The sequence below is a fragment of the Octopus sinensis genome, linkage group LG25 (assembly GCF_006345805.1).
Source record: "Octopus sinensis linkage group LG25, ASM634580v1, whole genome shotgun sequence".
In the NCBI taxonomy this organism is placed as follows: Eukaryota; Metazoa; Mollusca; class Cephalopoda; order Octopoda; family Octopodidae; genus Octopus; species Octopus sinensis.
The window spans coordinates 12,790,462-12,817,134 of record NC_043021.1 but is presented as its reverse complement, the minus strand read 5'-3'; the positions used below and the strand labels follow the sequence as shown (position 1 = coordinate 12,817,134).

At 34.8% G+C, this 26,673-nt stretch overlaps 1 protein-coding gene across 15 annotated transcripts in view; it reads left to right on the top strand.

The window, feature by feature from the left end:
- Positions 1–26,673, top strand: part of LOC115224556 (chromodomain-helicase-DNA-binding protein 4) — a 115,210-nt gene that overhangs the window by 63,529 nt on the left and 25,008 nt on the right. For 12 of the 15 annotated variants that reach the window (XM_036513355.1, XM_029795477.2, XM_029795478.2 and 9 more), the window contains 16 exons: positions 673–794; positions 2,378–2,551; positions 3,130–3,268; positions 3,446–3,577; positions 4,285–4,402; positions 4,557–4,681; positions 5,395–5,626; positions 6,132–6,149; positions 11,132–11,286; positions 12,259–12,493; positions 15,102–15,134; positions 16,529–16,614; positions 17,571–17,662; positions 17,769–17,955; positions 18,577–19,275; positions 25,879–26,074. In XM_036513355.1, coding sequence (XP_036369248.1) covers positions 673–794; positions 2,378–2,551; positions 3,130–3,268; positions 3,446–3,577; positions 4,285–4,402; positions 4,557–4,681; positions 5,395–5,626; positions 6,132–6,149; positions 11,132–11,286; positions 12,259–12,493; positions 15,102–15,134; positions 16,529–16,614; positions 17,571–17,662; positions 17,769–17,955; positions 18,577–19,275; positions 25,879–26,074 — 2,743 coding nt within the window. The remainder of the gene's footprint in view (positions 1–672; positions 795–2,377; positions 2,552–3,129; positions 3,269–3,445; positions 3,578–4,284; positions 4,403–4,556; positions 4,682–5,394; positions 5,627–6,131; positions 6,150–11,131; positions 11,287–12,258; positions 12,494–15,101; positions 15,135–16,528; positions 16,615–17,570; positions 17,663–17,768; positions 17,956–18,576; positions 19,276–25,878; positions 26,075–26,673) is intronic. The other 3 variants (XM_036513356.1, XM_029795468.2, XM_029795470.2) reach the window with 3 other exon arrangements.

The following is a 26,673-nucleotide window of genomic DNA, read 5'->3' as shown; positions in this document are numbered from 1 at the left end:
GTTGGGGGTTTGTGCCTGCTCACATCTACATCAGCATTTAAAACAATTGTTGTATGGACTATCAAGTTACAGTTGACAGCGAGTGATGGCTAAGCTTAAGGTTAGTGATAGAATGGACAAATAGAAGATAGTGACACTCAGTAGATTTGGTAGGTGTTACATATATTTTTCAATAAGTTAGACTCAGGGATGAACCCATCTTGTGTGTGTGTGTGTTATAAATAAATATATATATATATATATATATATATATATATATATATATATAAAAGAGTAAAGACCCTCTTCAGTCATGACTGACCCTGACTGTGGGATTGCACCTATAAGGTTTACCCCCTGCGGTGCAAGTCCAAGCAAGGTTGTTTATAGAAGACCAGTGGTCACCCATGCATACTAGCCGCCTCTCTCCACACTGCACCACTGATTTTGTTCTAGAGAAAGGCAAATGCTGACACACCTTGGCACCAGTGATGTTGCAACTCATTTCTACAGCTGAGTGAATTGGAACAATTTGAAATAAAGTGTCTTGCTCAAGAACTCAACCCACAGCCTGGTCCAGGAATCAAATTCACCACCTCATTATTGTAAACCTGACACACTAACCACTGAACCATGCGCCTTCACACACACTACCTTTCATTAATGTTCTTTTTTTCTTCTTTTTTTCTCCAGTTTTTCCGAGTCTTAAGTGCATACAAAATTGGCTACAAGTTACTACTAACAGGAACACCATTACAAAACAACTTGGAAGAACTGTTCCATTTATTGAACTTCATGAGCCCCGAAAACTTCAAGTTAGCATTCACTTACGGTTTTGTTTTTTCTTTTAAGTTATTCTCAGGATGTAATAAATATAAATCAGGAAACAAAACTTTTCACTTTTTGCTGAATTTAGGAATTAGCAAGTGAAGCAAGGACAGATGGGATGTCTGTTCAGAAAGAATGTATTTTTAATACCATATTTTTGTTGAAATTTTTGCTGCTTTTGTTTAAATTTATTTTGAAAATAACAAAGAATTTAGCAAAATAACTCATTATGAAAGTGGTGTTTGGAATTTTGATGGCAGGTTCTAATTAAGATCATTTTAAACAGGGAGTTTGCATCATAAAACCTGTAGTTTCAGGCAGTCTGATATCAAAAGGGGTTAAAACTGTGCTAACCTACCAGTGTAACAAGCTGATGACTGCAGTGCTCTGTATAGGTGACTTTGCAAGCAAAAGTTTTCTAAGAAAAACGTCTGCAGGCAGATCACAGTCTCTAACTCTTGTATCTGTGTAAATCTCGTATATATATATCTATGTATAATTTGATATACGTTAATAAATCTCAGTTTAACACATTAAATTAATGCATAACATCTTCATTAACGCTGCCACTGAATTTAGGACTTGTATATTACCTATGAGGTATTTTATATTTTTCAGCTAGAGTGTAATTGGGTCTCAAGGGGGCGGTATACACCTAGCAATATGTTTTTTATAGTGAATACAAAATTTCTATTCAAATGGCCATTACCAGACGATTTCTGACCATTTTAAGTCATAGTGGAAACACGACCTATTTATACAATACGAATATTGCATAAATTTTGATTGAAAAGTTTACTACATTTTGTACATATGAGTATATCAGTCTGCAGGCACAATAAAATGGACTTGCGGATGTGACTGCGCCCACAGGTGGGCGTTTCCCCACCCCTGTGTTAGTGAACATGCTTAATGCTGTTGACAGCCTGTTTCAAATTGAACCATAAAGGATTTGAGCTAGCAACATGTTTGTCTGGAAAATTCCATTCAAATTAGAGAAAAAGTGTTTTAAAGACTTTTCTGATGTTGATGATAAATTTAATGAAATTAATGATAGTTATGGACATATAAACATGACAGATAGTTTTTACCCTGGTCTTTATGCAGCCTATTCCTTTTGAAGTTTTCAGATCAGAAGCAACATATCCTGGGATTGACCTTTCCCTTTTGTTTCACATATAAAGTTAAGATTGTATGTCATCTCCAAACTTTGGTTATTTTACAAAGAAAGTTTCTGTAAAAAGGCTGCAAGAAATAGCCAAAATTGGAGCAACATGTGGGCTTGATGTTAAGGAACATTGCAAAATATGGCAGAAGGAGTTAAAACTTTTCCCTTACATTAGAGTTCATAAAACAAATGTAATCAGAGGGGTTTGATTTGTGTGGTTTCAGGCTGTATAGGACTGCCAGGCAGATATGGCTTGTGAATTAAGAAGTTAGATGAGTGTCGTGAAGGCATATAGTTTGACCGGGCCTAATTATCTCGTTATAGTTTTTTTCAGTAAAATCATAAATTGTTGTATGCTTGTTATCATGAGATATCAATTTTATTTTTCTTGTGTGATTGCAGTGATCTTCAAGGGTTTTTGGATGAATTCGCTGATTTATCTAAGGAAGAACAAGTGAAAAAATTGCACGACCTACTTGGTCCCCATTTACTTCGACGCCTTAAAGCTGACGTACTGAAAGGTATTCCAGCAAAGAGTGAGTTTATTGTGCGCGTGGAGCTGAGCAACATGCAGAAGTAAGTAGGATAATCACTAGATCTTCTTGATTTAATAGTTATGATATAACTTAGATTATTATGCAAGTCAAAAATTTGTAAAAGCTGCTTTATGGAGAGAAAATGGTCAACTTAATTTGTATTCTTATCATTATCATCATTTGTAATTCCTATATGACAAAAATTACAAATAATAAGAACTCGGATTAAAGAGATAAGAATCTCTTCTATCATTAGTGTGATTGGTTTATCAAGTTTGTCTTTGATTTAAATAACCTCTCAGAATAAAGACTAAGGTCTACAGACCTTTTGGGCTTTGTTGGAAGACAAAAAAGCTTAGATTGTTACAGTCTAAACTTAGTAATTTTGTAATAAGAATCAAAAACACTATTTTAATCTACTTCTGTTTTGTAGTAAATCTGTCATAAATTTAGATTTGTTTATAGCTGTTTGGACATGACACTTTTACAAGTTGTCTTTGAAAATAAGCAAGGAGTAAGTTATAGATTATCAAATAAGACAGCACATTATACATTTAGAACTCATCTGTTTCATAGAATCTGATATTACACTGGATTTTTGCTTTTTACTTTCTACAGAAAATACTATAAATATATTCTTACTCGAAATTTTGAGGCTCTCAATTCAAAAGGCGGGAATCAGGTATCTCTGCTGAACATCATGATGGATTTGAAGAAATGTTGCAACCACCCCTATCTCTTCCCTATTGCATCTGCTGTAAGTAAACACAAGTGCCTTATTAGTATTACTGTTGTGTATAATTTTTGCATTTAAAGCATATATGATGATTTTCGCGTTACTCGTTTAGTCTTAAGATGTGTCTTCAGAAGAGAAAGTATGTTATTATCTAGGAGTTGTTTCTGATTTTGAATTTTTTCTTCTCTTGCTTTTTAGGAAGCGCCCAGATTACCAAATGGTGCTTTTGAAGGGAACAGTTTGACAAAAGCTTGTGGCAAATTAGAATTGCTACAAAACATGCTTCGGTTACTGAAGGATGGCGGACACAGAGTGCTAATCTTTTCCCAGGTAAATATTTTGAAATTGACAACTGATTTATATTATTAACATATTTCAGTATCTATATTTCTTGATAGCATTGTTTTTGTTGTAGTTTACTAGAAAATCAAAGCCAGAATTAGATTATTTTTTTTATAATACTATTTGGGTTTGTGTCAGGTTTATAGTTTTTGACTTATGTGTTCAAAGTTACACAAATATATTATTCAATCAAAAAATCTTTTCTACACTAACCTTGCAAATTATCTAATGTATAGACAAGTTATTTATAATACAGCAATTTTACTAGTAATCATTTGGCTAATTGATTGTTAATGAAAATAAGATATAGATTGGTCTATGGCTTCCTTGCTGATTTGATTAAATAATGCTACAACTGTTCTCATAGGTGTTTCACTTTTGGGGAGATATTCTGCTCTTGCATAGTTTTACCAGGAAAAAGATACAGAAACTATTTCCTGCTTTTCAGTTTCAAAGTGTATCAAGGCATATTGTAGAAGTGCCTAGATTTGCAGAAATTTTCACACCTAGTAGTTGTGGATAGGTGGAGAAAACTTGATTGTAGGTTTGTGATATATAAGAAAATCTTATGGAAAGTTAAGGAAACATGAAATGGGAAAGACAGCTTTTGAATGCTTTCCAGAAGATTTGCTATTCATATACGAACAGGCAGCTGTTGACCAATAACATTTCTAATATTGTGAAAATTATTTTAGATGACCAAAATGTTGGACATTCTGGAGGATTTTTTGGAATTTGAAGGATACAAATATGAAAGAATTGATGGCGGAATTACTGGATCGCAACGCCAGGACGCTATCGACAGATTTAATGGTAAGTGTAGAACTAAACTAGCTCTTTGTTGAAATAACTGCATAGAGGATTTGAACATTCTAATGGTTACAAATTTAGTTGCTTTAGATGAAGGTTGTTAATTAATAGACATTATTATATTTTATATTCATCTCTCTTTTTTGTTGTTGCACAGCTCCTGGAGCCCCTCAATTTTGTTTCTTGTTATCTACACGTGCTGGTGGATTGGGTATCAACTTGGCATCAGCAGACACAGTTATCATTTATGATTCAGACTGGAATCCTCATAATGATATTCAGGTAAACCTCTGTCTGTTGCTCTCTCATTGTCTGTGTGTCTCCAAGCTGTTTGAAACATTTTCTATTTTGCAAAATGAAAGGTTTATTCAATCAAGATATAATTCTGAATTGAAATCTTACATAATTATATTTGAATGAGTTTATTATCTATTTATCTGAGTCTGAGCAGTAACATACTTTATGGAAGGCTCTAGTAAACAATTGTTCTTAAGTGTCTCACAGTATTTAAATATAAACGAAGTCTTGTACAAGAAATTTCTTAATCACCTTCTCTCTTTTGCAACTGAGGTAGCCATGTATATCTCCTACAGTAAGACACCTGTTTTTGTCCCTCTATCATATTTTAACTTTTCATCACCTGGCACATCGCCACCTCTATCAATATTCCCCCCACCCACCCCAGTTAAAGGGGTTTGTCTTGCAAGTTAGTTGGTGACCTCATTGGTGTAGCTGCCTTGTAAAAAGCACCCTATACACTCTGTAAAAGTGGTTGGCATTAGGTCATCCAGCTGTAGAAACCATGCTAAAGTAGACTTGGAGCTTGGTGCAGTCCTCTGGCTTGCCAGATCCTGTCGAATCATCCAACCTATGCCAGCATGGAAAATGGAAATTAGATGATGGTGATTTGCATATATTAGCTTCCTAGGTCTGTGTTTGTTTACTGGTACTTTGAAACTAAATATATATTCCTTTTCCCTGCCCTTTGTTTATAGGCATTCAGTCGAGCTCATCGGATCGGTCAAGCTAACAAAGTTATGATCTACCGTTTTGTAACCAGAGCTTCAGTTGAAGAAAGAATTACTCAGGTGGCTAAAAAGAAAATGATGCTTACTCACTTGGTTGTACGTCCAGGACTTGGCAACAAAGGAGGAACTATGTCAAAGCAGGAACTTGATGATATCTTGAAATTTGGTACTGAAGAACTTTTCAAGGAAAATGGTGAAAGTGGGTGTTTCGTTTTTAATCGAAACTAACCAAAAATTATAATATATGTTTATATATTTATGTATATGTTTATATCTGAAAATTATATGCCTGTATGTGTATATATATATTTTGTTATTGAAAGTTATAGTGCATGGATAACCTTTATCAACTGTTGTTATGCAATGTCATTGTTTGAATTTGATAGATAAGAAAACTGCAAGGAACTTGATCACCTGTTGTAAGACTTTAAAATGAATACATCATGCTTGAATCTCAAAAAGCTTCATGAATGATTTCACATACAATCTGCCATTGGGATTGTTTCTGGTCCCTCTTATTAGATACAAACCAAGTGTATTTCACTAGTTCTAAGGAACAAGATTATTTCTAGACGTTTACATGTACCCAATCATTTTCTATTTCTTTTCCTGTTTCTCTCTCTCTATCTTTCTATCTCTCTCTCTCTCATTTTTTCCCTCCATAACAATCGTAATTCACCAAACACCTTGTCACTTTGTTTCAGACTCTGACTGGTCATGCTGTGAGTATTAACCACTTCACTATTTTTTTTCCAAATTAATCAACCAGGCATGTCCTTTGGTGCCTTCTCGTAAAGAATCTCTTCAGATAGACTCTTGTGAATAGATCTTAGCAATTTGTTTATAAAGCGTTTTTTCCATGTCAGTGTTTCTTGCTTTATTGCCACTAGTCTGTTGTAGATGTGAATGGTTAACGTTGAATCTGCTACAAGTTTCACTGTTGGTGTGCTATCCCCCTGGTTTTGATGGTATGCCAACCTTAAGCATATTTCTACATGGGAGCATTTTTATTAATGCTGCTGCTGCTGACTGACTGAAGTTACAAGAAGTATAAGAACTTGAAAAAAAGAAAAATGGAAGAATGCATTCACTTATGGCTTTACTATTTTCACATTAGTCTGCAAGTTATTCTATATTGTTTATCACTTTGATAAACAGCTTCTGCAGATCAATTTTCTTCCATGTTTTAATAGTTTGGTTTGAGCATGACCAATGCTTTCTGTAGTATTCTTATTGAGTGGTTCTGAACTAGTTGTCTTAAATTCCATTGTATGCTCTGGCTGGATGAGAAATCAGATATAAAATTTGCTAGTTGAAGGGTTTTTGTATGGAAGCAATCTTTTGTTCCCCCCATTTTTTTTTTTTTTTTTTAAACCATTTTGTATGCCAATGTTTAAATGAGTTTCATTCAGGAGTCCCTATCTGGAAGTGGTGGTTCTTCAAAAGTTTAGAATATTATGGTTTACTGGTGTTGGTTTAAATGTTTGATCTCATTGAAGTTCTAACTTGCACAGGTATGTCGTGGTGTTGAGTGGTTGGGTCATTATTGCTGAAAGGAGTCAAGATTTTGGTATGGCTAGTTGTTATTCTTACCACCGTGTTGTTCACTGATCCCTGGATGAATGCTACAAAACATTGAGTCGCCCGTCATTCATGTTGTTTGCAATACAGTAGTTGTATGTGAAATCATTGATGGCACATTTAATGTATACTGCATTCCAACAGGAGTTGAAGGCTATATGCTACTTTCGTTGAAAAAAAAAATATTAAAAAGAGAACAAAAAAAAAGAAAAGAAAATTGCTCTTTCATGTTTAACTTAAACAGCTGTCCATTTCTGTGGTCAGCACATCACCTGTTAATCACGAGTATTTTGTGTATGAAAAGTTCAAACTTGATTGAAGCAACTATCTAATTAATTAATATTCCTGTTTCATACCCTTTTTCTGGTAAAATTTAATCTATTAACAGAAAAATTTAATGCAGCTGAGGAGAAAAAAAAAAAAATCAAAAAACCACCCCAATTTGGAAAACTCTTCCGCCATTTTAATATTTAAAATTAACTCTACCCCTATCATGGAAGTTATTCCATTAAAATCTTTTATATAAATTGTAGCTGATGGTGCCTACATCTTTTGACTGGATTTGTAGTTTACAGTACACTTGTATCATGTGAAATCAACTGATAGCACATCAAAAATGTTAACTGCATTCCAACATAGTCTAAAACTGGCAAATATTTCCAGAACTATGTACCAAAAGAGTACCATATTCTGGGTGATTAGAACAAAAATATTGTCAGTTTGAAGGGCTTATCTGGACAAGCATTTGAAAGATCCTATCCTTGTGAGGCTTGTGGTGGTATCAAATTAAAACAGCTTGCACTTTATCAAATCTGTCCTTTTTTTTATGCTCATCAGCTATAGCTTCATCAGTTGTAACTAGTTCATATGGCAGATGCACCAGTAGTTGAACAACAATAGTTCTGATTGCTGGTTATATACGTAACCTGCAGCTTAAGCCATTATTCTCTGCCTAAGAGTTATTAAATATTTTTCAAAGATGTTCTTGTTTCTCTTTTAAAGAGAAAGAATTAAACGGAAGTAATTCCAAATGTCACCTTTAGCATTTAAAATTTGTTTGTATAAGACAGCTTAAAATAATAATGATCATGGGAATAATTTTTATTATTATTGAGGCAATGGCTCTATACACTCTGAGTTCAAGTGCCGCCGAGGTTGGCTGTGACTTTTATTCAGGGTCGATAAAATAAGTACCAATCTTGTACTGATGTCAGTGTAACCAACTACCCTCACCTCCCTACTAAAATTTCAGGTCTTGTGCCTATAGTAGAAAGCATTAAAGAATTATTATGTGAGCTGGCAGAATTGTTCGCAATCCAGACAAAATTCTTAGCACATTTTGTCTGTCTTTATGTTCTGAGTTCAAATTCCACCAAGGTCAACTTTGCCTTTCATCCTTTCATGGTCGATAAAACAAGTACCAGTCAAGTACTGGAGTTGATGTAATCGACTAGCCCCACTCTCAAAAACCTGCAGGCTCTGTGCCAAAAATTGAAACCATTGTTATTATTATTAGCTTAAACAACAGTGTGTTATGTAGTGGTTTAAGACTTTCAATCTCCTTTCTCAATTTATTATATTTCAAACTATCAAATCTCTATTTACTCTTAAGTAGCTTATTATGAGAAGCCAGTTGCTCAGTCAGCTGCATAAGACTGAAGTGAACAAGTATTCCACTGATACTTGCACCCTTACCACAGTTCTCTGGCTGAATCAGCATAGCATGCATGTGTGTGGCAAGGCTGTATTTTTTGCATTAGAGGTACAATTTACCTGATGATGAGCCTCTATAGTTTCTATCTGCCCAATTTCATTCACTAGATACGGGTTAACCTGTGACCCTAGAAAACGACACTTATCCAAGGTGTCAGGCAGTGGGCTTGAACAAAATACCTTGTGGTTGTAAAATAAACTTAACTATTCAGCCATGCAGCAGCTATTAGCTGTGTGTGTGTGTGAACTCACACACATTTATTTTAACCCTTTAGCATTTAAACTAGTCATATCCGGCCAAAATATTGTACCTGTTTTATCTTCTAACTGGCCAGATCTTGTCTTTCTTACCCTACAATATTCTAAAAATAAACAATCATGTCATTAAAATCTCAAAGCCTCAAGGTAAAAACATGACTAATTCAAATCAATGTGAATAAATACTCATCACTTTTGAGAGAAAATTGAATGCTAAGGGGTTAAATTGCTTAAAAATTTAGTAGATTTGATCATTTGAAATTTAAATTGAGAAAGGTGGATGAAATCTGGAAATTACATAGATAACAAACACAACACAAAAAAAATTTCTACTTGTAGTATTAAATGTGCTCTGTCAGTCAATGTATAAATTGCATTTTCAGCTTCCAAATTAAAAATTGTGTTTTCTTCACTTTCATTTAGTTATGTCAACTTTATTGGTTTCCCCTCCCCCTACAAATTGAGAAAAATTTACAGTTGAAATTGTTTAAAATATTGCATTTTTTCCATTTTAATAACCTGTTCATTCTTCAGTTGGAAGCTACTATTGTATGTGTGACTGCCAAACCACTGTTCTTTAATATGACTGCTGCCAATTTTCTTTCTTCAAATTAATTGTTTGTAATTTTCCAGGTTTTTGTGTACACAAGTGCAGACATCTAGCTAAACACACACACATGCACATTAGAAGGCAGGTGGATTGAGAGAAAGATGTGATGTGATGTGAGAAAAATGGGGAATAGAAGCAAAGTTGACAGATGCCAGATCAGTTGTTAGAACAATTTATCAATGTTTACTTTTATGCTGTTCTTTTTTTTTTTTTTCCTGGCCTAGTTTGAGGCAAACATAACGAGAGCTTTAATGAGAATGTAACTGACTGTGAAGCTACATTTTGTGCATCTTATTATAGCAGTCATTTTGAGAGTAGAGAACAAACTTGGGGGATGAGCTTGTGTGTAGCAATGGTCAGGCAGTATTTCATTTGTAAGTAGATACATACAGTATTAAGGTATTGATTTGGCAATCTGTATGTCTACTTTGTCTCTTTTCCTTTTTTTCTTTCCTTCACAAATATGCTTGGTTCTGAACTTATCTGTTTCAGAAATGCAACCCTAATGCATATATTTGATGTTGAATTTCTCTTGTGCCTTTGATTATACAGCTATACTGAAAGGTCCTCCTGGTAAACTTCATGCCGGTATCGAATGTTTGTCACTGTAAAGTGACACTGTCCGAGATAGATGCCCTTGGGGAGACCTTCTCCAACCGATTCTTACCTCTCACTTTTTGCTTTTTTATTTTCTTCTCTTCCCTAACTAGTTGTTTGTCCTCCTTATGTGAAATTTTTTTTTGGTCCTAATAACAAGGAGTGTTAGGGTTCTCTTGTTGTGGGACAATCTATTTTGAATATTTGGGGACTCAAAATAAAACTTGATAGGAAATGATTATAATGCCTAGACTTTCAAGAGTATTAAAAGTGCTACTGTCACAATGACACAATTTGGTATACGTTACTGCTGAAAGGGCATTAAAGTGTATCAGCAGTGAAAAACCATTGTATATAATACAGAATGGTGGCTTTCACACTTTCTCTTTTCTCTCTATTGAATGAAATGACTTAGTTTGCAAAAAAATACAGTAGTTTGCATGATTACATAGGTTTATTGTAATATAAAATTGTATAAAATGATCTTTGCCAATTTTCTTGTGGAAATTTGAGAAACCTGTTATAGTGGGATGTGAGCATTCTGTTAAAATGGACAGATCCAGTTATATGTGAAAACTGAACGTACATCTCAAGACAAGTTTCCCTGTTGGTACTCTCAGGTTGATGGCAAACAAACCCCAATTCATGTATGATAGTAATTGTCATATTATATTTGTTAAATCACGCATGATTCAATTATACATAAGATTTTAGATGTGATTACTTAATCCAGCAATTATTTAGTTTTTCACTTTTGAATGGCTGAAGTAGTGCTGAAAAGGCTCACTTTTCCTGAAATTAACTTTGTTTCAATCACTTTTGTGCAGTATCTTTCATTGGTGTCTTTTGTTTTAGAAAGTTTTGTTCCTTGTGAAGCGTAGCATTGACATGTTCATCCTTGTCTTCACCGGAGGGCAACTTCAATTTGTTTCTATTTTTGAACAGATGATGATGAGAAAAAAATTGTTTACGATATCGAAGCTATTTCCAAGTTGTTGGATCGTACTCAAGAAGGCCAAGTAGAAAAGGAAATAGCTATGAATGAATATCTAAGTTCTTTTAAAGTGGCCAGCTATCAAGTGAAAGAAGGTGAACAAGAGGTAAGTAATAGTATGCATATCATTATTTAATAAAAGCAAATACAATTGGTAGTTGGTTGATATCATAGAGAGAGAGAGTGGGGGAAAGAGTAAAGGAAGGTACAGAGAGAATTAACACGAGAAGTGCAGGATGGGTGTCTTTCTGAAAAATGTATTTTTAATGAAATTTTACAGAGATTAGTTTTTCAAGGAGTTGATTAATATCCATAACATTTTGAAGAATAATATATATTCTTTGCAAATATACAAATCAAATTTTGATTTATTTCTTCATTTTTTTGGAGGTAATATTTTTTCTTTTGAATATTAATATTCATCTTGTCATTTCGGATAAGTACCAAGAAAATTGAATTAAAGTTTATATGTATGCCAGATTTCCTGATGTTACCCGTGATGGCAAGAGCATACTTCCTAAGTTTGCTGTTATACGATCTGTAACACTCCCACCTATTCTTTCTACACCTATAAAGCATATACTCTCTTTACTAAACTGGAACCGTGCTGTATACTAAATTGTGTAAATTGCTATCCAGTTCCAGAGCATTTAATTTTGACTTAGTCTTCCAAAAACTAGAAATTAAAATCTCGTGACTTAGAGATGGAAACCTATATGAATAATAAGCTACCTGAAATGAGTTTTACTTGTAGAAAGTTGAGAAATATGAAATTTGCTGTTTATTAGTCAGGCATTTCTCTCATTCCACCATCTTCATATTGTCAACAACTTCCTTGCTATATTATCTTGAAAACTGATATGAAAATAAATCTGAATTTACTGAATAATTTGAGTCACTGTGATGGAGAAGCAAAAGATACACATTTTTGCATAGGGTATTTATTTGTTGATGTTACTACTGGGTAGCAAAGGGTACCTCTTTGTTAATATTACTATTGGGTAGCAAAACGGACCGAATTGTTGACATTGCTATTGATATGTGAAAGGTACATATTTGTTGGCAATTTCCTTTGTAGGAGGAACCCGAAACAGAAATCTTAAAACAAGAAGCTGAACATGCTGACCCAGCGTATTGGGAGAAACTATTAAGACACCACTATGAACAGCAACAAGAAGACCTAGCCAGAACCCTAGGTAAGGGTAAAAGAGTTCGAAAACAAGTCAACTATAATGATGCCATGAATGGACAAGATGACGATGCTTGGAAAGACAGCATGTCAGACTTTGATTCAGACTTCAGTGGACCAACAGGTAGATCGATTATTTTAATATTTCTCTCCTCCTCTTTTAAATGATTGTTATCCTACTTTATATGTTTTTGTTGTTGTTGCCCATTCTAATAAACATTACCTGTGAGTGTGTGTATGAATGTATATGTATGATATTATAGTGCTTAGACTGGTGTTTTTTTTTTTTTTTTTTACACAAATCTTTGTAGTATTTTCTGTCAGAACACTAAATGACTTGGTTCATTTTCATTTACTCCTTATTAGCCCAAGGGCAGAAGGGAACTTATCAAAACCTATGAATTTAGGAACTCATGTCTGTTTTTATCAAACTTTATTATTGAATTAAAGGATCTCTGTTTTCTCAAAGGGTCTACATTTGTAAATATAGGAATGAGGGGGGGGGGGTCAAAGATTGGAAAATTCAAAAGCTTACATTTAAAAAAAAAAGGAACAATCAACAAAACACTCCCCTTCAAATGTATATTGTTTTAAAAACATGTAATTTGCTTCCTAAATTCCTACTTTTTGTATCTTCTGTGTATGGGGAGAGGCATATGGCTTAGTGATTCAGGTGTTGGGGGTCTTTATTGTAAGGTCATGGGTCTGAACATTGACCCAGATGATACATTGTGTCCTTGAGCAAGGCACTTCATTTCATTTTGCTCCAGTCCACTCGGTTGTTAATGAGTTGTAGTCAAGTGCTCGTGCAACATTCCCTTTCTCCAGCTGTCCCATCTTCAATGTTTCACTGGGTCAAAAGGTGAGAGAAGTTTTGGTACACAAGCACTGAAGGTGAAGGCATTGGCAAAAGCATTGTACTTACATGTTTGTGAGTGACAATTATAGTGTGTGTGTGTGTGTGTGTGGGGACCCATGTCTGTGCGTGTCTGCTTGTATGTTTATGTTAATTTCCCAATGCTTGCATGCTTTAGATGAATATATTTTTGAGGCATTGTTTTACAACTAGATGCTTTTGCTGTCTCTAACCTTTACTTGATTTTCAAGTAAGGGATCTCTGTATCTCATACACTTTCAACCCCATGCCTGGGAAGTGAACTCGTTAACTGCACTACTATCACCATACCTACAGACACTCATGTATAACCCAAACACAGACATGCACCCATATATGTGTGTGAGAGAATATATATTATTTGCTTCTTCGCTGAAAAACTTCAATTTTCTGTAGATAGACTACATATCAGAGTTTTCCCCGAGAGTGGAATTTGTGATGTTATTTAATCTGAACCATTACTTTTAAATTCTGAGATGAATTTTTACCATTTTCTATAAGATTTCAGTTATGTTGTGTTTTTTTTCTAACTGTTGTTACAAATTTATTTCCTGTTTGTTTTGAATTATAATTTAGATATTTATATTTCATAAATGTTATTTATTTTCTTTTACAATTCATGATGGCCTCTTCCGGATGCCACCTTGTATACACGCATTTACGGTAAGTTACATACAAGTTCAAATTTTACTTCAGAAAATGAAATTAAATTATTCTTTTTAAATAGTGCTTTTTTTTTTTTGTCTAACCCATTAGAAATGGTTAACCTGTTTTCTTCTTGATTCTTTGTTTGTGCATGTCTTATTATATGATGTGAACATTACGATATCAATATCTAAGATAGTGAGCTGGCAGAATCGTTAGCATCCTGGACAAGATGCTCAGCAGCATATCATCCATCTGTGTTCAAACTCTGCTGAAGTTGATTTTACCTTTCATAGTTTCGGAGTTGATAAAATAAGTACCAGTTAAGCACTGGAGTCGATTCGTCTTGGCTTCTAACCCCCAAAACTGCTGGCCTTGTGTCAAAACTCGAAACCAATATTGGGAGCTTTATGATCCTACAACTCAATGAGTTTGTATTGTCAGGGTTCTGTTTCAAATCAACAGTAAAAAAAACCCATGAGAAATGTGTTTCTTGATGTCGATAGAACAGAACCTTTAACATTACTCTCCTTGTTAAGAATCTTCCAATTACTTTATATCTCAAACGTTTAGTGTCTCTTGAGATTGTTTATGTTGTTTGAGTCAATGTCTCTTAGTAAAACAAGAAGCTCTAACAAGTTTCCACTCTTCTAGTTACTACAACTCCCCCTCGCAAAGAAGCATCTGTGAATATGACTTCTGTGATCAATTTACTGTCTTGTATATTATTTACTTTACTAGTCTATACATGTAGGTATGTACTCTTGACATACACATGCTGTGTTTTAGTAAATTTGATAGTGTGTCCCTTACATCAGTTTCTTGCTATTTAAAGATTACTTTCATTGATGACTGATGTTAATTTGTGTTTTAATGTATGAGATTAACACTCAATATGGCAATTAGCTAATTCTTATGATTTGAGAGTTTCTTTTGTTGTTGAAGACAAAAACTGTGTTTGTGTGTATTATGTTTGTCCAAATTTATTTCTTCATAAATGACAAGCTAGTTGCACTAGCAAAAAAAAAAAAGAAGAGAGTAGTGGCTTGGTTTCATCAGTTGCTTGTTTACAGAAGTTACCTTAGCACCCTTTAAAAGTACTCTACCATTATTTAGTAGTATGTTTGTGTGTGGGGGTTTAACTCACAAAATGCTTATTTTCAATGTTTTGATTTTTTTTCAGATTATGAAGAAGATGATGATGACTTTGAAGACAAACAAGAATGTAGGTTTTTATTTTTATCCTATTTTCATAAAACTTGTTTGGTTATTTTTAATAAAGAATGCACTATCCGAATCGTGGACGATGCCAGCGCTGCCTCGACTGGCTCCCGTGCCGGTGGCACGTAAAAAGCACCATCCGAATCGTGGCCGATGCCAGTGCCGGTGGTACGTAAAATGCACCTATCCGACCGTGGCCATTGCCAGCCTCGCCTGGCACCTGTGCAGGTGGCACGTAAAAAACACCCACTACACTCACGGAGTGGTTGGCGTTAGGAAGGGCATCCAACTGTAGAAACACTGCCAGATCAGACTGGAGCCTGGTGCAGCCTTCTGGCTTCCCAGATCCCCCGGTCAAACCGTCCAACCCATGCTAGCATGGAGAACGGATGTTAAACGATGATGATGATGAAAGGGATTTCTATAACCCATCTTGCACCATGCTTATGAGATCAACTCTCTGGCTTTAAAATATTAAATATTGTATATTCATTATTTAATGTTTTGTGATGGGTATAAATGTTAGATACAATAAGTACTGGTCTGGAGCAATATGATTTTCTAGTCTTTTATCTATGTTGGAAATCATTATCTTGGATTTTAAGTTTAATACTGATGTATAAATTAAATTACTGTGATTTTATTAGAAATGTGAAATTTATGTAACCCTTTAGCATTTAAACTGTCCATATCTGGCCCAAATATTTCACCTGCTTTATGTTCAAACCAGCTGAATCCTGCCTCTCATGCTGACCTTAAATGGTCATTCTAGAAATAAACAGTTACCTCATCAGAATCTCAAAGCTACGAGATAATGCATGATTAATGCAAAAAAATGTGGCTGTGTGGTAGGAAAGAAGCTTGCTTCTCAACATGGTTCCAGGTTCAGTTCGACTGTGTGGTACCTTAGTCAAGTGCTGTCTACTGTAGCCTCAGGCTGACCAAAACTTTGTGAGTGGATTTAATAGATGGAAACTGAAAGCCTGTCGTGTGTGTGTGTATATATATATATATATATATATAATGTCTGTGTTTGTCTCCACACCATTGCTTGACAACTGATGTTGGTGTGTCTATGTCTCCCGTAATTTAGCAGTTCAGCAAAAGAGACCGATAGAATAAGTCCTGGAGTCAATTTCTTCAATTAAAAATCCCTTTAAGGTGCTGCTACAACATGGCCACAGTCAACTGATTGAAACCTGTAAAAGAATAAAAGAATTACATTTGATAGAGTAAATTGAATGCTAAAGGGTTATGGCACAGAAATACATATTTGTTAAAACTGTTACTTTGGCTGTGGAATATTGAAAATTTTTATTGTTTTACTGCATTTTGTGAATATTAATTTGGGTTTTCATACATGTTAAACGTAATCATCTCGGTTTATTTTTTTTACAGCCCGTAGCAATAGGAAGCGGTCCGGTGTGTCAGACAGGGACAAACCACTGCCACCTTTGTTAGCTCGAGTCAATGGTCAAATAGAAGTATGTAGAACTTAATATTTATTTTAAATACTTTTGCATGAAATTTTATTAACATTTGGGGGTTTGTTTTTATCATGTTACGAAAGGTAGAAGGCATTGCATCCGTTAATCTATCTTTTATTTTATGAAATGTAGAAGGTATTCGCAGAATTGATAGAGTATGAAAAACAATGTCAAATGGCATTTCATTTAGCTTTTAAGTTTTTGTTCAAATCTCATTAATATCAATGTCATCTTGCCAGGGTCGATAAAGTAAAGTGCCTCATATGTAATGAGATTGAGGGCATTGGCCAATTACCTCACCCCGAGGTTTCCGGTTTTGTGTCTAAACTTGAAACGACGATATTATGAAAGGTGAGAGAAATGGGTTGTGGTTATGTCTTTGCTGAGTGTAGTGTAATTGAAGTGAAATGACTTCATCCAGGGTCCAAAATTAGTTTTAAATGTTGCATACTGGCATTTTTGCAATGGTAATGGATTTTAACATTGAATTTACTAACATTTGACAAGATGGTGGCCATGTGGCTCCTTTGGCAAATACATTCTGCTATAGCCCCAGGTCTACCAAAGTTTTTTTTAATGTATTTGGGAGGTAGAAACTGTAAGAACCCTGTTGTGTGTATGTCTATTATATGTGATGGGAGTATGTATATGCCTGTGTTTCCTGGTTTTAACATTATACAAACAGTATCATTCCTTTTGAGTTTTGTTCAAAAACATACCTGGTCTAGGAAGAGGTTAGAGTTGATGACAGAAAGGTTATAGACAATCTGCTTCTATATTTCAGTTAAATTCTAATGATTAAACTGGAAATAATACTTTTGATTATTGGGAGGGCAGAGAGCAGTAATTATGAAAGTATCATAAAGAAAGAAAATGAGCTGTTAAATGTCTAATCTTTTTTTTTTCACGGTTTACTTGTTTGCATTGTTACAATATGGAACTGTCTTTTACAGGTACTGGGTTTCAATGCGCGTCAACGAAAGGCATTTTTAAATGCAGTAATGAGATATGGAATGCCACCTCAAGATGCTTTTAACTCACAATGGTTAGTTTCTCGCTCTTTTGTGTTATTTTATTAATATTTTAATAACTGCTGTTGTTATTTGTGAACACTGGAACCTTCTGTTTACTTTATTCTTTGTTATTCTTAGGCTGGTACGAGATTTAAGAGGTAAATCGGAGAAAGTATTTAGAGCATATGTGTCCCTGTTTATGAGGCATCTTTGTGAACCAGGCGCTGATAATGCGGAAACATTTGCTGATGGTGTCCCTCGCGAAGGTCTATCGAGGCAGCATGTCTTGACTAGAATCGGCATCATGTCCCTTGTCAGAAAAAAGGTAATTATCTAGCTTTCCATAATTTTTATGTATACATGTACACATACACACTGTTTTGTTAGATTGGCCACATCAATGTCCTTTGGTTGTATGTCATGCTTTTTGACATATCTTTAGAACTCCTGAAAAGTGGGAGGACTGCCCTGGGCTCTGTGTGTGTGCTGTGTATGATGGTAGTCTCTTGTCTGAAAACAGTCTGCACAAATTGTTTGTTTGTGCTGTACATTAATTCACTCCCTCCGTCAAACCATCATTAGCTTGTACAGGTGCATGGTTAATCTATGTCGGGTGTCGAATTGGCCATAGAGCAAAGTGAGATGAAGTTTTTAATCCAGATCACAACATCCACACCGCTCAGTCAGGGAATGGAAACCCTGGTCACACGATTATGAGTGTAGCACCCAACTGCTAGGCCATGCTCTGAGCAGTCCTCCCATTTATTGGTTCCTGTTGAACTGTGTAATCAATGCCAGCATGGAAAATGGGACATTTAATAGATAATGATTGGTGTGTGTGTATTTTAAACCTTTCTTTCGCCCTTTTCTATAAATGCAAACTATATCTTTTCTCTCTTTCCCTCTTCAACTTTTATTATGTGTATTTTTTTAAACATCTTTCTAGGTTCAAGAATTTGAAGCTATCAATGGCACCCACAGTATGCCTTATATGAAGGCGACTGAGGCGTTAGAGAGAATCAAAAAAGAAAAAGACGCGCCCTCAGCTGGCGCGGATGATGCCAAATCAGAAGACATTGATGTTGATGAAGAGACTAAAGATCAAAGTATTAGTGCATCTGATGTTAAAAAGGAAAATGATGGCAAAGACACTGATAAGACTGAAAAATCCGAGAAAATAGAAAAAACAGACAAAACAGACAAAACCGACAAAACTGAAAAGACTGAAAAGACAGAAAAGACTGAAAAAACTGAAAAGACAGAAAAAACTGAAAAGACAGAGAAAACAGAAACGACAGACAAAACTGATAAACCCGATAAAACTGAAAAACCCGATAAAACTGAAAAACCCGACTCAGTCGATATACCAGACTCGGTCGATAAGACGGACAAACCCGAGGAAAGTGATAAGACAGAGACAACTGACAAAACAGAAGAAAGTGATAAAACTGAAAAAACAGGAGCTGCTTCTACAGAAAAAGGAGGAGAAGATATAAGTGATAAAGAGGAAAGCAAGCTGGGTGGTGACAAGGGAAATAAACCTGGGGACAAAGATAATGAGGATATGGATGTAGATAAGCCTGAAGAGAAGAAAGATGACAAAGAAAAAGCAGCCACTGAAGAAGCTGGCGAGAAGTCAGAGAAGGTGAGATTATTTCTTTTTATTCTTTTGACTAGTCTCGGTTATTGAACAGTGGCCATTCTGGAGCACTGCCTTTGCAAGTGGGGTGGGGTTGTGTTAATCGTTAATCATATTGTCTCTCGTATTTTTTTTATGTGACAATCTTGAATGTATCGAGTAACTTTTTGCAACAGCATTGGCTCTTATTAAGAGGTAAAGTTGTAGGAAATACACGTAGCTGGGAACACACAGGTGATGGGCTTTTACACAGTTTCTCTCTACTAAATTCTACTTTGCAGCTATTGGGCAACCTGAGGTGGTAGTACAGGACATGCCCAAGATACCTTGTAGTGGAATTGAACCTGGAACCATGGGGTTACTAAAAAGACTTCTTAACTAAGCAGCTACACCAGCACCTCTCTCTCTCTCTCTCTCTCTCTCTCTCTCTCTCTCTCTCTCTCTCTCTCTCTCACACACACACTCACACACACACACACACACACACGCACACATATCTTTTATCCTCAACTTATTTTGGGCATTAGACTGCATCCATACAGTGGAGACACTGACACAAAAAGCACACAACAGGGCTTCTTTCAGTTTCTGTCTACCAAATCCACTCACAAGGCTTTAGTCAGCCCGAGGCTATAGAAGACACTTTCCCAAGGTGCTACACAATGAGACTGAACCCCAGACCATGTTGTTGGGAAGCAAACTTCTTACCACACAGCCATGCCTGTTCCTGTATATATTTTTTCAGGCAGTGGTTTTCTCCCCTAATTGGGATGTGGTGGTATTGGCATGTCTTGATATCTTACTACTAGTAGAATTAAATAGGTTGTTGAATAATTCAAAGAAAAAAACTCGTGATGGGCTGAAGTGTCTATGCTTTTTAATAAATAATACATAGACACCACTTGCATGTATTGTGTGCTTTTTCTCTCATTTTCAAACCTGAATGCATAACTATATTTGTTTGTGTGGTCAAAAGTTTGTTTTACAAGATCTTGAGAGTTTGATCCCACTGCACTTGTACCAATATCTTTGTTAATGAAATTAGGTTGACAAAAACAGTGTGTGTGGAAGCCCTTTGGTTTTGACTATTCCTTGAATTCAAAGAGCCTGGCTTGTCACACCTTGTCCAGCTGTTTGAGGATTATGTGAACAGTACAAATTATATGTGATACTCAGCCACTGAGACTAATAGATTTGTCATTTTATTGATTAAGCATCTGGAATATTTATCTGAACTGCACAAGTGATCCAAGTGTGTGCTTTGAAGAACCTGCGAAACTCCATATGTAACCCTTTAGTGCTTAACCCTTTCGTTACTAACCCGGCCGTAGCCGGCCGAACAATTTTTTGGTTCAAAGTACCAACCCGGCCATACCCGGCCGTTAGAACCCATTGTTATTTAAATGTAAATTTGAACCCAAATCTCGTTGGTACATTCGTTAAAGCATGTGATTTCACATTGTAAATAGTTAAGTTATAGTATCCGACATTGCTTGAAGTGATATCTCAACTCAGTGAATTTTGGGAGATTTTTTTCCACATGTTTTACGGCATCGATTTTTCTTCAACTTTGAAAATGGATAGGAGTTTCATGTTATCAAGCATTGATTCCGAATTTAAAGCTTTGTCAACGGAAAATAGGGAGATATCGAGAAAAAGAATGAAATAGGTACTAAAGCACGTGGTGTACAAAATAATGAATATTTTTTTATCCGAAAATGAAAGCAGCGCCTTCCGAAGAAACAAAGCGGCGAAGGCGACAGCGAAGACGATTTTACATCGGAATGAAGTAAAAAAACTTTTTAAATGTTTTTATTAGCAATTTTTCTGAGGAGATAAAGTTTATCTATATATAGCCTTTCTTAGGAAGTGAAACCATTAGACTTTTATTTTTTTCAGTATGCTAGTTTGAAGCGATCAATGTGGAAACAAACTTACGCAGATTGTAAACAAACCCAAAATCGGGGTTCAAAGTTTGGGAAATTTGTGAAGCAAATTACTGGGTACTGCATGGATTTAGTTTTTATACAGGGAAAATAATATTAGTCAGCATGGCCTAGGGAACGATGTGGTCTGGAATTTATCACTTCCATACCATAACCAGGGCCGTATATTATTTTTTGACCGATTTCTTTAGTTCGGTCAAACTTACGGTGGATTCCAATATTTCAGTTTATTCCACCTTTATGGTACACCTGTTGTGCATTAAATTCAACTGATGTGCACAATTCTTCTTTATCAAAATTTTGTTGCATACCCATTTGAATATTAGCTGATGATTCATTTTCTATAGTGATGTTTAAACAAAATTTTTATTTTTTAACTTTTGCTCAATTTAAAATTTTAATATTTTTACCTTTTGCTCAATTTACCTGGATTTACCTGTAATTAAAGTCACTTTGAGTCAAAAGTTATGCAATAGAATTGATTAAGAACCCTTCCTTTAATTATGTTCCAAATATCACATTAAAATGTTGATAAGTAAAAAAGTTACAGTTATTTAATGAAACAAGCCTAAATTCATGATTATTTTAGAATTAAATTGAAACTCATGAGGGGTGTATTTTGGTCAGAAATATAGTAACGAAAGGGTTAAACCGGCCATATCTGGCCAAATTATTCTACTTGCTTTATGTTGAAACTAGCCAGATCTGGCCACTGATACCTATCCTACAATGTTAATCTAAAAATTAATTACTTTGTCATAAAAAATCTCAAAGCTATGAGATAATGCAAGAATAATTCAAAACAATGTGATTAAGCATATATTTGATAGAATAACTGGAATTCTAAAGGATTAAAGTAGTTTTAAAAGTGAGTCTATTGCTTATTGCTGGAAATTGACTGGGAGATAATATTTTTAAAATATGGGGCAAGTTGAGGTGTTTTGCAAAGGATTCAAAGGTGTGGAGGCCAGTGCAGATTGAAACTCATTTAGCCTTTCAACATTCTGATTATTCCGTTAGATTTAATGCATATTCATTCACATTATTTTGAATCAATCATGTATTATCTTGTAGCTTTCAGGGAATCAGTGATGTGATTGTTTATTTTTGAATGGGCAAGTGAGACATCAGATCTAGTCAGTTTGAGAATATAGAACTGAAAGGATATTTTGGGCCATTTAAATGCTAAAGGGTTAAATGTGTTTATGTAACAATTTATTTTCCCAAATGCAGCAAATATATTGATTTCAAGTTTTTGCACAAGGCCAGCAGAGATAAGTTGATTGCATCAACCCCATTATTCAACTGGTAATTATTTTAACGAGCCCCCTCCAAGATGGAAGACTAAGCCAACCCTGGTGGAATTTGAACTAAGAATGTCAAGACAGACAAAATGGCACTAAGTATTTTGTCCCGCGTGCTAACAATTCTGCCAGCTAATTGCCTTAAATTTAGTAAATGTATTGGTGGGCATTGTCAGCAATTGTCACAGATGCTTGATGGACACAGCTTTGTTAAATGGTTTAGAAGTTAGCATATTCTTGGATCAGTCTAAACTTAGTGATATTTAGTGGATGGAGAAACAGGGTGGAAGCCCATGATTGGGGTGTACTTAAAATTCAAAAGACCAGCTTTTGTTTCGCACAGTGTCATTTTGCTTCTGCCTGAGAATTATGTGTATGTCTGGAGTATTCAGCCACTTAAATGTTAATTTGATGAGTAGGCAGTTCATTTTAAACAATTGAATGCTCATAATTGAGTTGTGGAAATCCATTTATATACATGCCTTTTATTCCCAAGCCCAAATTACAATAACTAGTCATGCGGCTATGTCATCGTTATGTATTGTATGCCTGCAGCACATTGATAACACTACAATGATAGTTTTCTTAATTAAGCAGGAGTTCTCCAGCTGCCTTGTCACTTGTTTCAGTCATTTGATTGCGGCCATGCTGTAGCACCACCTTTTGTCAAGCAAATCAAAATAGTCATGGTTAGATGACTTGAAAGTTTTATTAGGGCAGTATATATTTTCATAAACACTACAGCAGTTGCCAATTGTAATCGTGAAGCTTAACTAAAGTGTTGTAAGGGTATTTTCTAAGTTGAGCATAGTGAAACTGATGTGGCTTGAACCCTAATTATAAATGTATCAAGACTTAGTAATTGTTATACCCTGATCATGTCCTGTGATTTTTTTTTTCTTTTATATTCTTTTTTTATTGCAAGTTTTGCAATTAATATAAAATAAAGGCATGCTTGAATCTGACATTTAACTCATTCTGATCATATAATTTTATGATGTAATTTCATCTAGCAATTTTGCTGTTTATAATTCAACTCTTCAGCATTTAAGTCAGCCATATCTGGTTCAAATATTCTCTTTGGTGTTCAAAAACCACTCAGATCTAGCCTCTCAGACCTATCTTACAACATCCTTCTGAAAATAAGTCACATCATTGAAATCTCAAAGCTATGAGATAATGCATGATTAATTACATTTGACAGAGTAATCTGAAATGCTAAAGAGTTAAATATATTTTACAACCCCCTTCCTTGAAAACCCTGAATTCCTGTGCTTATGTAGTGGTGTTTTGCGTAAGAGTGTGGATATAATTTGTCAGTAGTTGTTAGGAAGTATTAAGCATCTGTTGAATGATTTCAACAATTAAAAGTTAGATTGAATTCAACACTTGAGTGAGATAATCATTTGTTTATGGATTATTTTATTTCCCTGTATGTTTTTAGAGTTGTTATTATGGCAGCAAGCTGGGAGAATCATTAGCACATCATACAGAATACTTAGCAGCATTTTTTCCAGCTCCTTGCATTCCAGGTTCAGATTCCTCTTTTGTTCTTTCGTACCACTCAAGTAGTGGGGTCAGTGTAATTGACTAACCCCATCCCCATTAAATTGTTGACCATGTGCCAATATTTGATACACTCCACTCCCTACTATGAGTAATATGTAAATATTATTCATTCAAGAATGCCGTATTTAATGTCAACTATGTCAGTACTGTTAGGAATTATCCTCTGTGTGAAAAGTCTGGCTGCATACACGTTAGCATATGTCAGGTGCATACAATTGACAACACAGTTAGTTAAGATTTATTCAGTGAGTTCTATTCAACACATGTTTACACATGGAATTAGCAGAATCATTATTAACTTTAGATGGCTCGCAGCCGAGGTGAACAAATTAGTGAGAGAGATAGACTGGCAATACTTCTGCGCTACCAGCAAATTAAAGATGGGGTCGCAAATGAAACAGTGAGTGATCTTTGCAATGCCTTTCAAGTAGACCGCAATATACCAGCACGAATTTATAAAAATGCAACTCTTCGTGGAACAATACAGCCAAAACAGCGTTCTGGGCGACCAAGCCTTGTCAAAAATGCTGCTATGCAAGAAAGAATGGTCAATGCTATTCGTGAAAAGCGTACTGCAACCAGTAGACAACTTGGTAGAGAACTGGGATGCTCTAACAGTACAGCAAACATAATGAGGCATATTCTAAAATTTTGTGCTGAAGGCCGTGTGAGTAGACCTTTATTTTTGTTTCATGATATATATTTTTTCGGATGCAGCCAGACTTTTCACACAGTATTTTTCATTTTGAGCTATTTGGGTAGTAGCATCTTTTAGTTTAAAGACAAGATTATACCAGTAATTAAATGTTAATTCTTTTTGTTTAACCTTTTATAACCAGTTTGTGTATAGAAACGAAAAAAGATTTTACTATATTAAATGAGACAAATTTAACCCTTAAGCATTCAAACTGGCCATATCTGGCCAAAATATTCGACTGGCCTCTGCCATCTACCATATAGTTTCACTCCAAAATAAACAATCACATCATCAACATCTCAAAGCTAGAAGACAATGAATGATTAATTCAAAACAGTATGAATAAATAAGCATTACATTTGACAGTAATCTGAATGCTAACAAGTAAACTTGTTAATATTAATTAGCATAATATAATTAATTAGCACAATATAATTGTAAGTATTAATAAACTCAGAACAATGAACATCATATAAGAACATTTTAGAAAAACTTCTAATTTTGATTTTCTATATTTCTTTATCTAAATAAGACTATTAATAAAAGAAAGGTTTTATATCTGTTGTGATGGGCAGACACATAAAGATTATCAAGGAGCTGGGGGAGAATTGTCTGATTTTGTTAACTGAAATGGACTTTTCAAATCCTTAGCTCCTCATCTTGGATACTTGTGTTTGTGTTGTGTCCAATTTTGGTGTTTTATTTCCATTTAAAAAAGAAAAAATATACTTTTTCTATTGATACATCATCTGACTGGTAAGTGATTAAAAAGAAATTGTTTAACCTTTTAGCATTCATCTGGCCCAAAGTTTCTACTTGTTTTAAGTTTGAATCGGCCAGATCTGGCTTCTCATACCTACCATACAAAGTTATTCTAAAAATAAACAAGTCACATCATTAGAATCTCAGAGTTACAAGATAATGCAGGATTAACTCAATGTGAATAAAAAGGTATAAATTTGGTAGAGTAATCTGAATGCCAAGGAGTTAATGATCTGTATAGCCTTGTTGTTAAACTGATAGCTCTGTATGTAACTTGGGTAGCAGTTTATTCATTGGTGTAACCTTGGCCCAAACACCTGCTATTTTACAGAAGGAGGTGGTGGTGGCGGCGGCGAGTCCAGAGAGTAAAGATAAAGATAAAGATAAAGACAAAGACAAAGAGGAAAGCATGCAAATTGATGAACCCATTTCCAAAAAGGAAGAAGAAAGCAATGCTAAAGGCAAAGATGAAGATAAAGAGAAAGACACAAAAATGGAAGTTGATGAAGTTAAAGATCTGAAGTCTGGTAAGATTCTTGTGGCTTAATGTTTTTGTTGACTTTAGATCATGGCCTTGTGATGTATTTTATAGCTCATGTTAGTAAACTAGTAGGAAAGGTTATCTGCCATTGTGTTGTGTGCTGTTTCATGGTTGATTAATTTAGTGTTCATTCAGATAAACCAATTTTTTCTTAAATCTGGCTTTACTGTCTTAACGCTTTTGATACCATTCTATCTGAAGTTACCTCCGGCTCTCTAATTTTAAAGTCTGCATCTTTAAGTTACATCCTTCATAATTTTATATAAGAATCTTGTAAGTTGGATTCCATGTACTGTCTTAATCATCAGAAGTTCAAATTCTCGATTATTTTCAAAATTGATTGGAACACAGGTGATGTATTTTAATCATGGAAAAGAAAATGTCTTTCATAAATAGTTTATAAGTAGAAGTCTTAATAAGAATATTTCCAGTCAATTTATATTCCAAACACTAGCATAATAATGATAAAGTTATTTTACTAAATTCTTTGCTATTTTCAAAATAAAGTGAAACAAAGGCAGTGTATTTCAACAGAAATATGGTAACAAAAAGGTTAATATTATTATCACCTGGATTTTGGCAGAC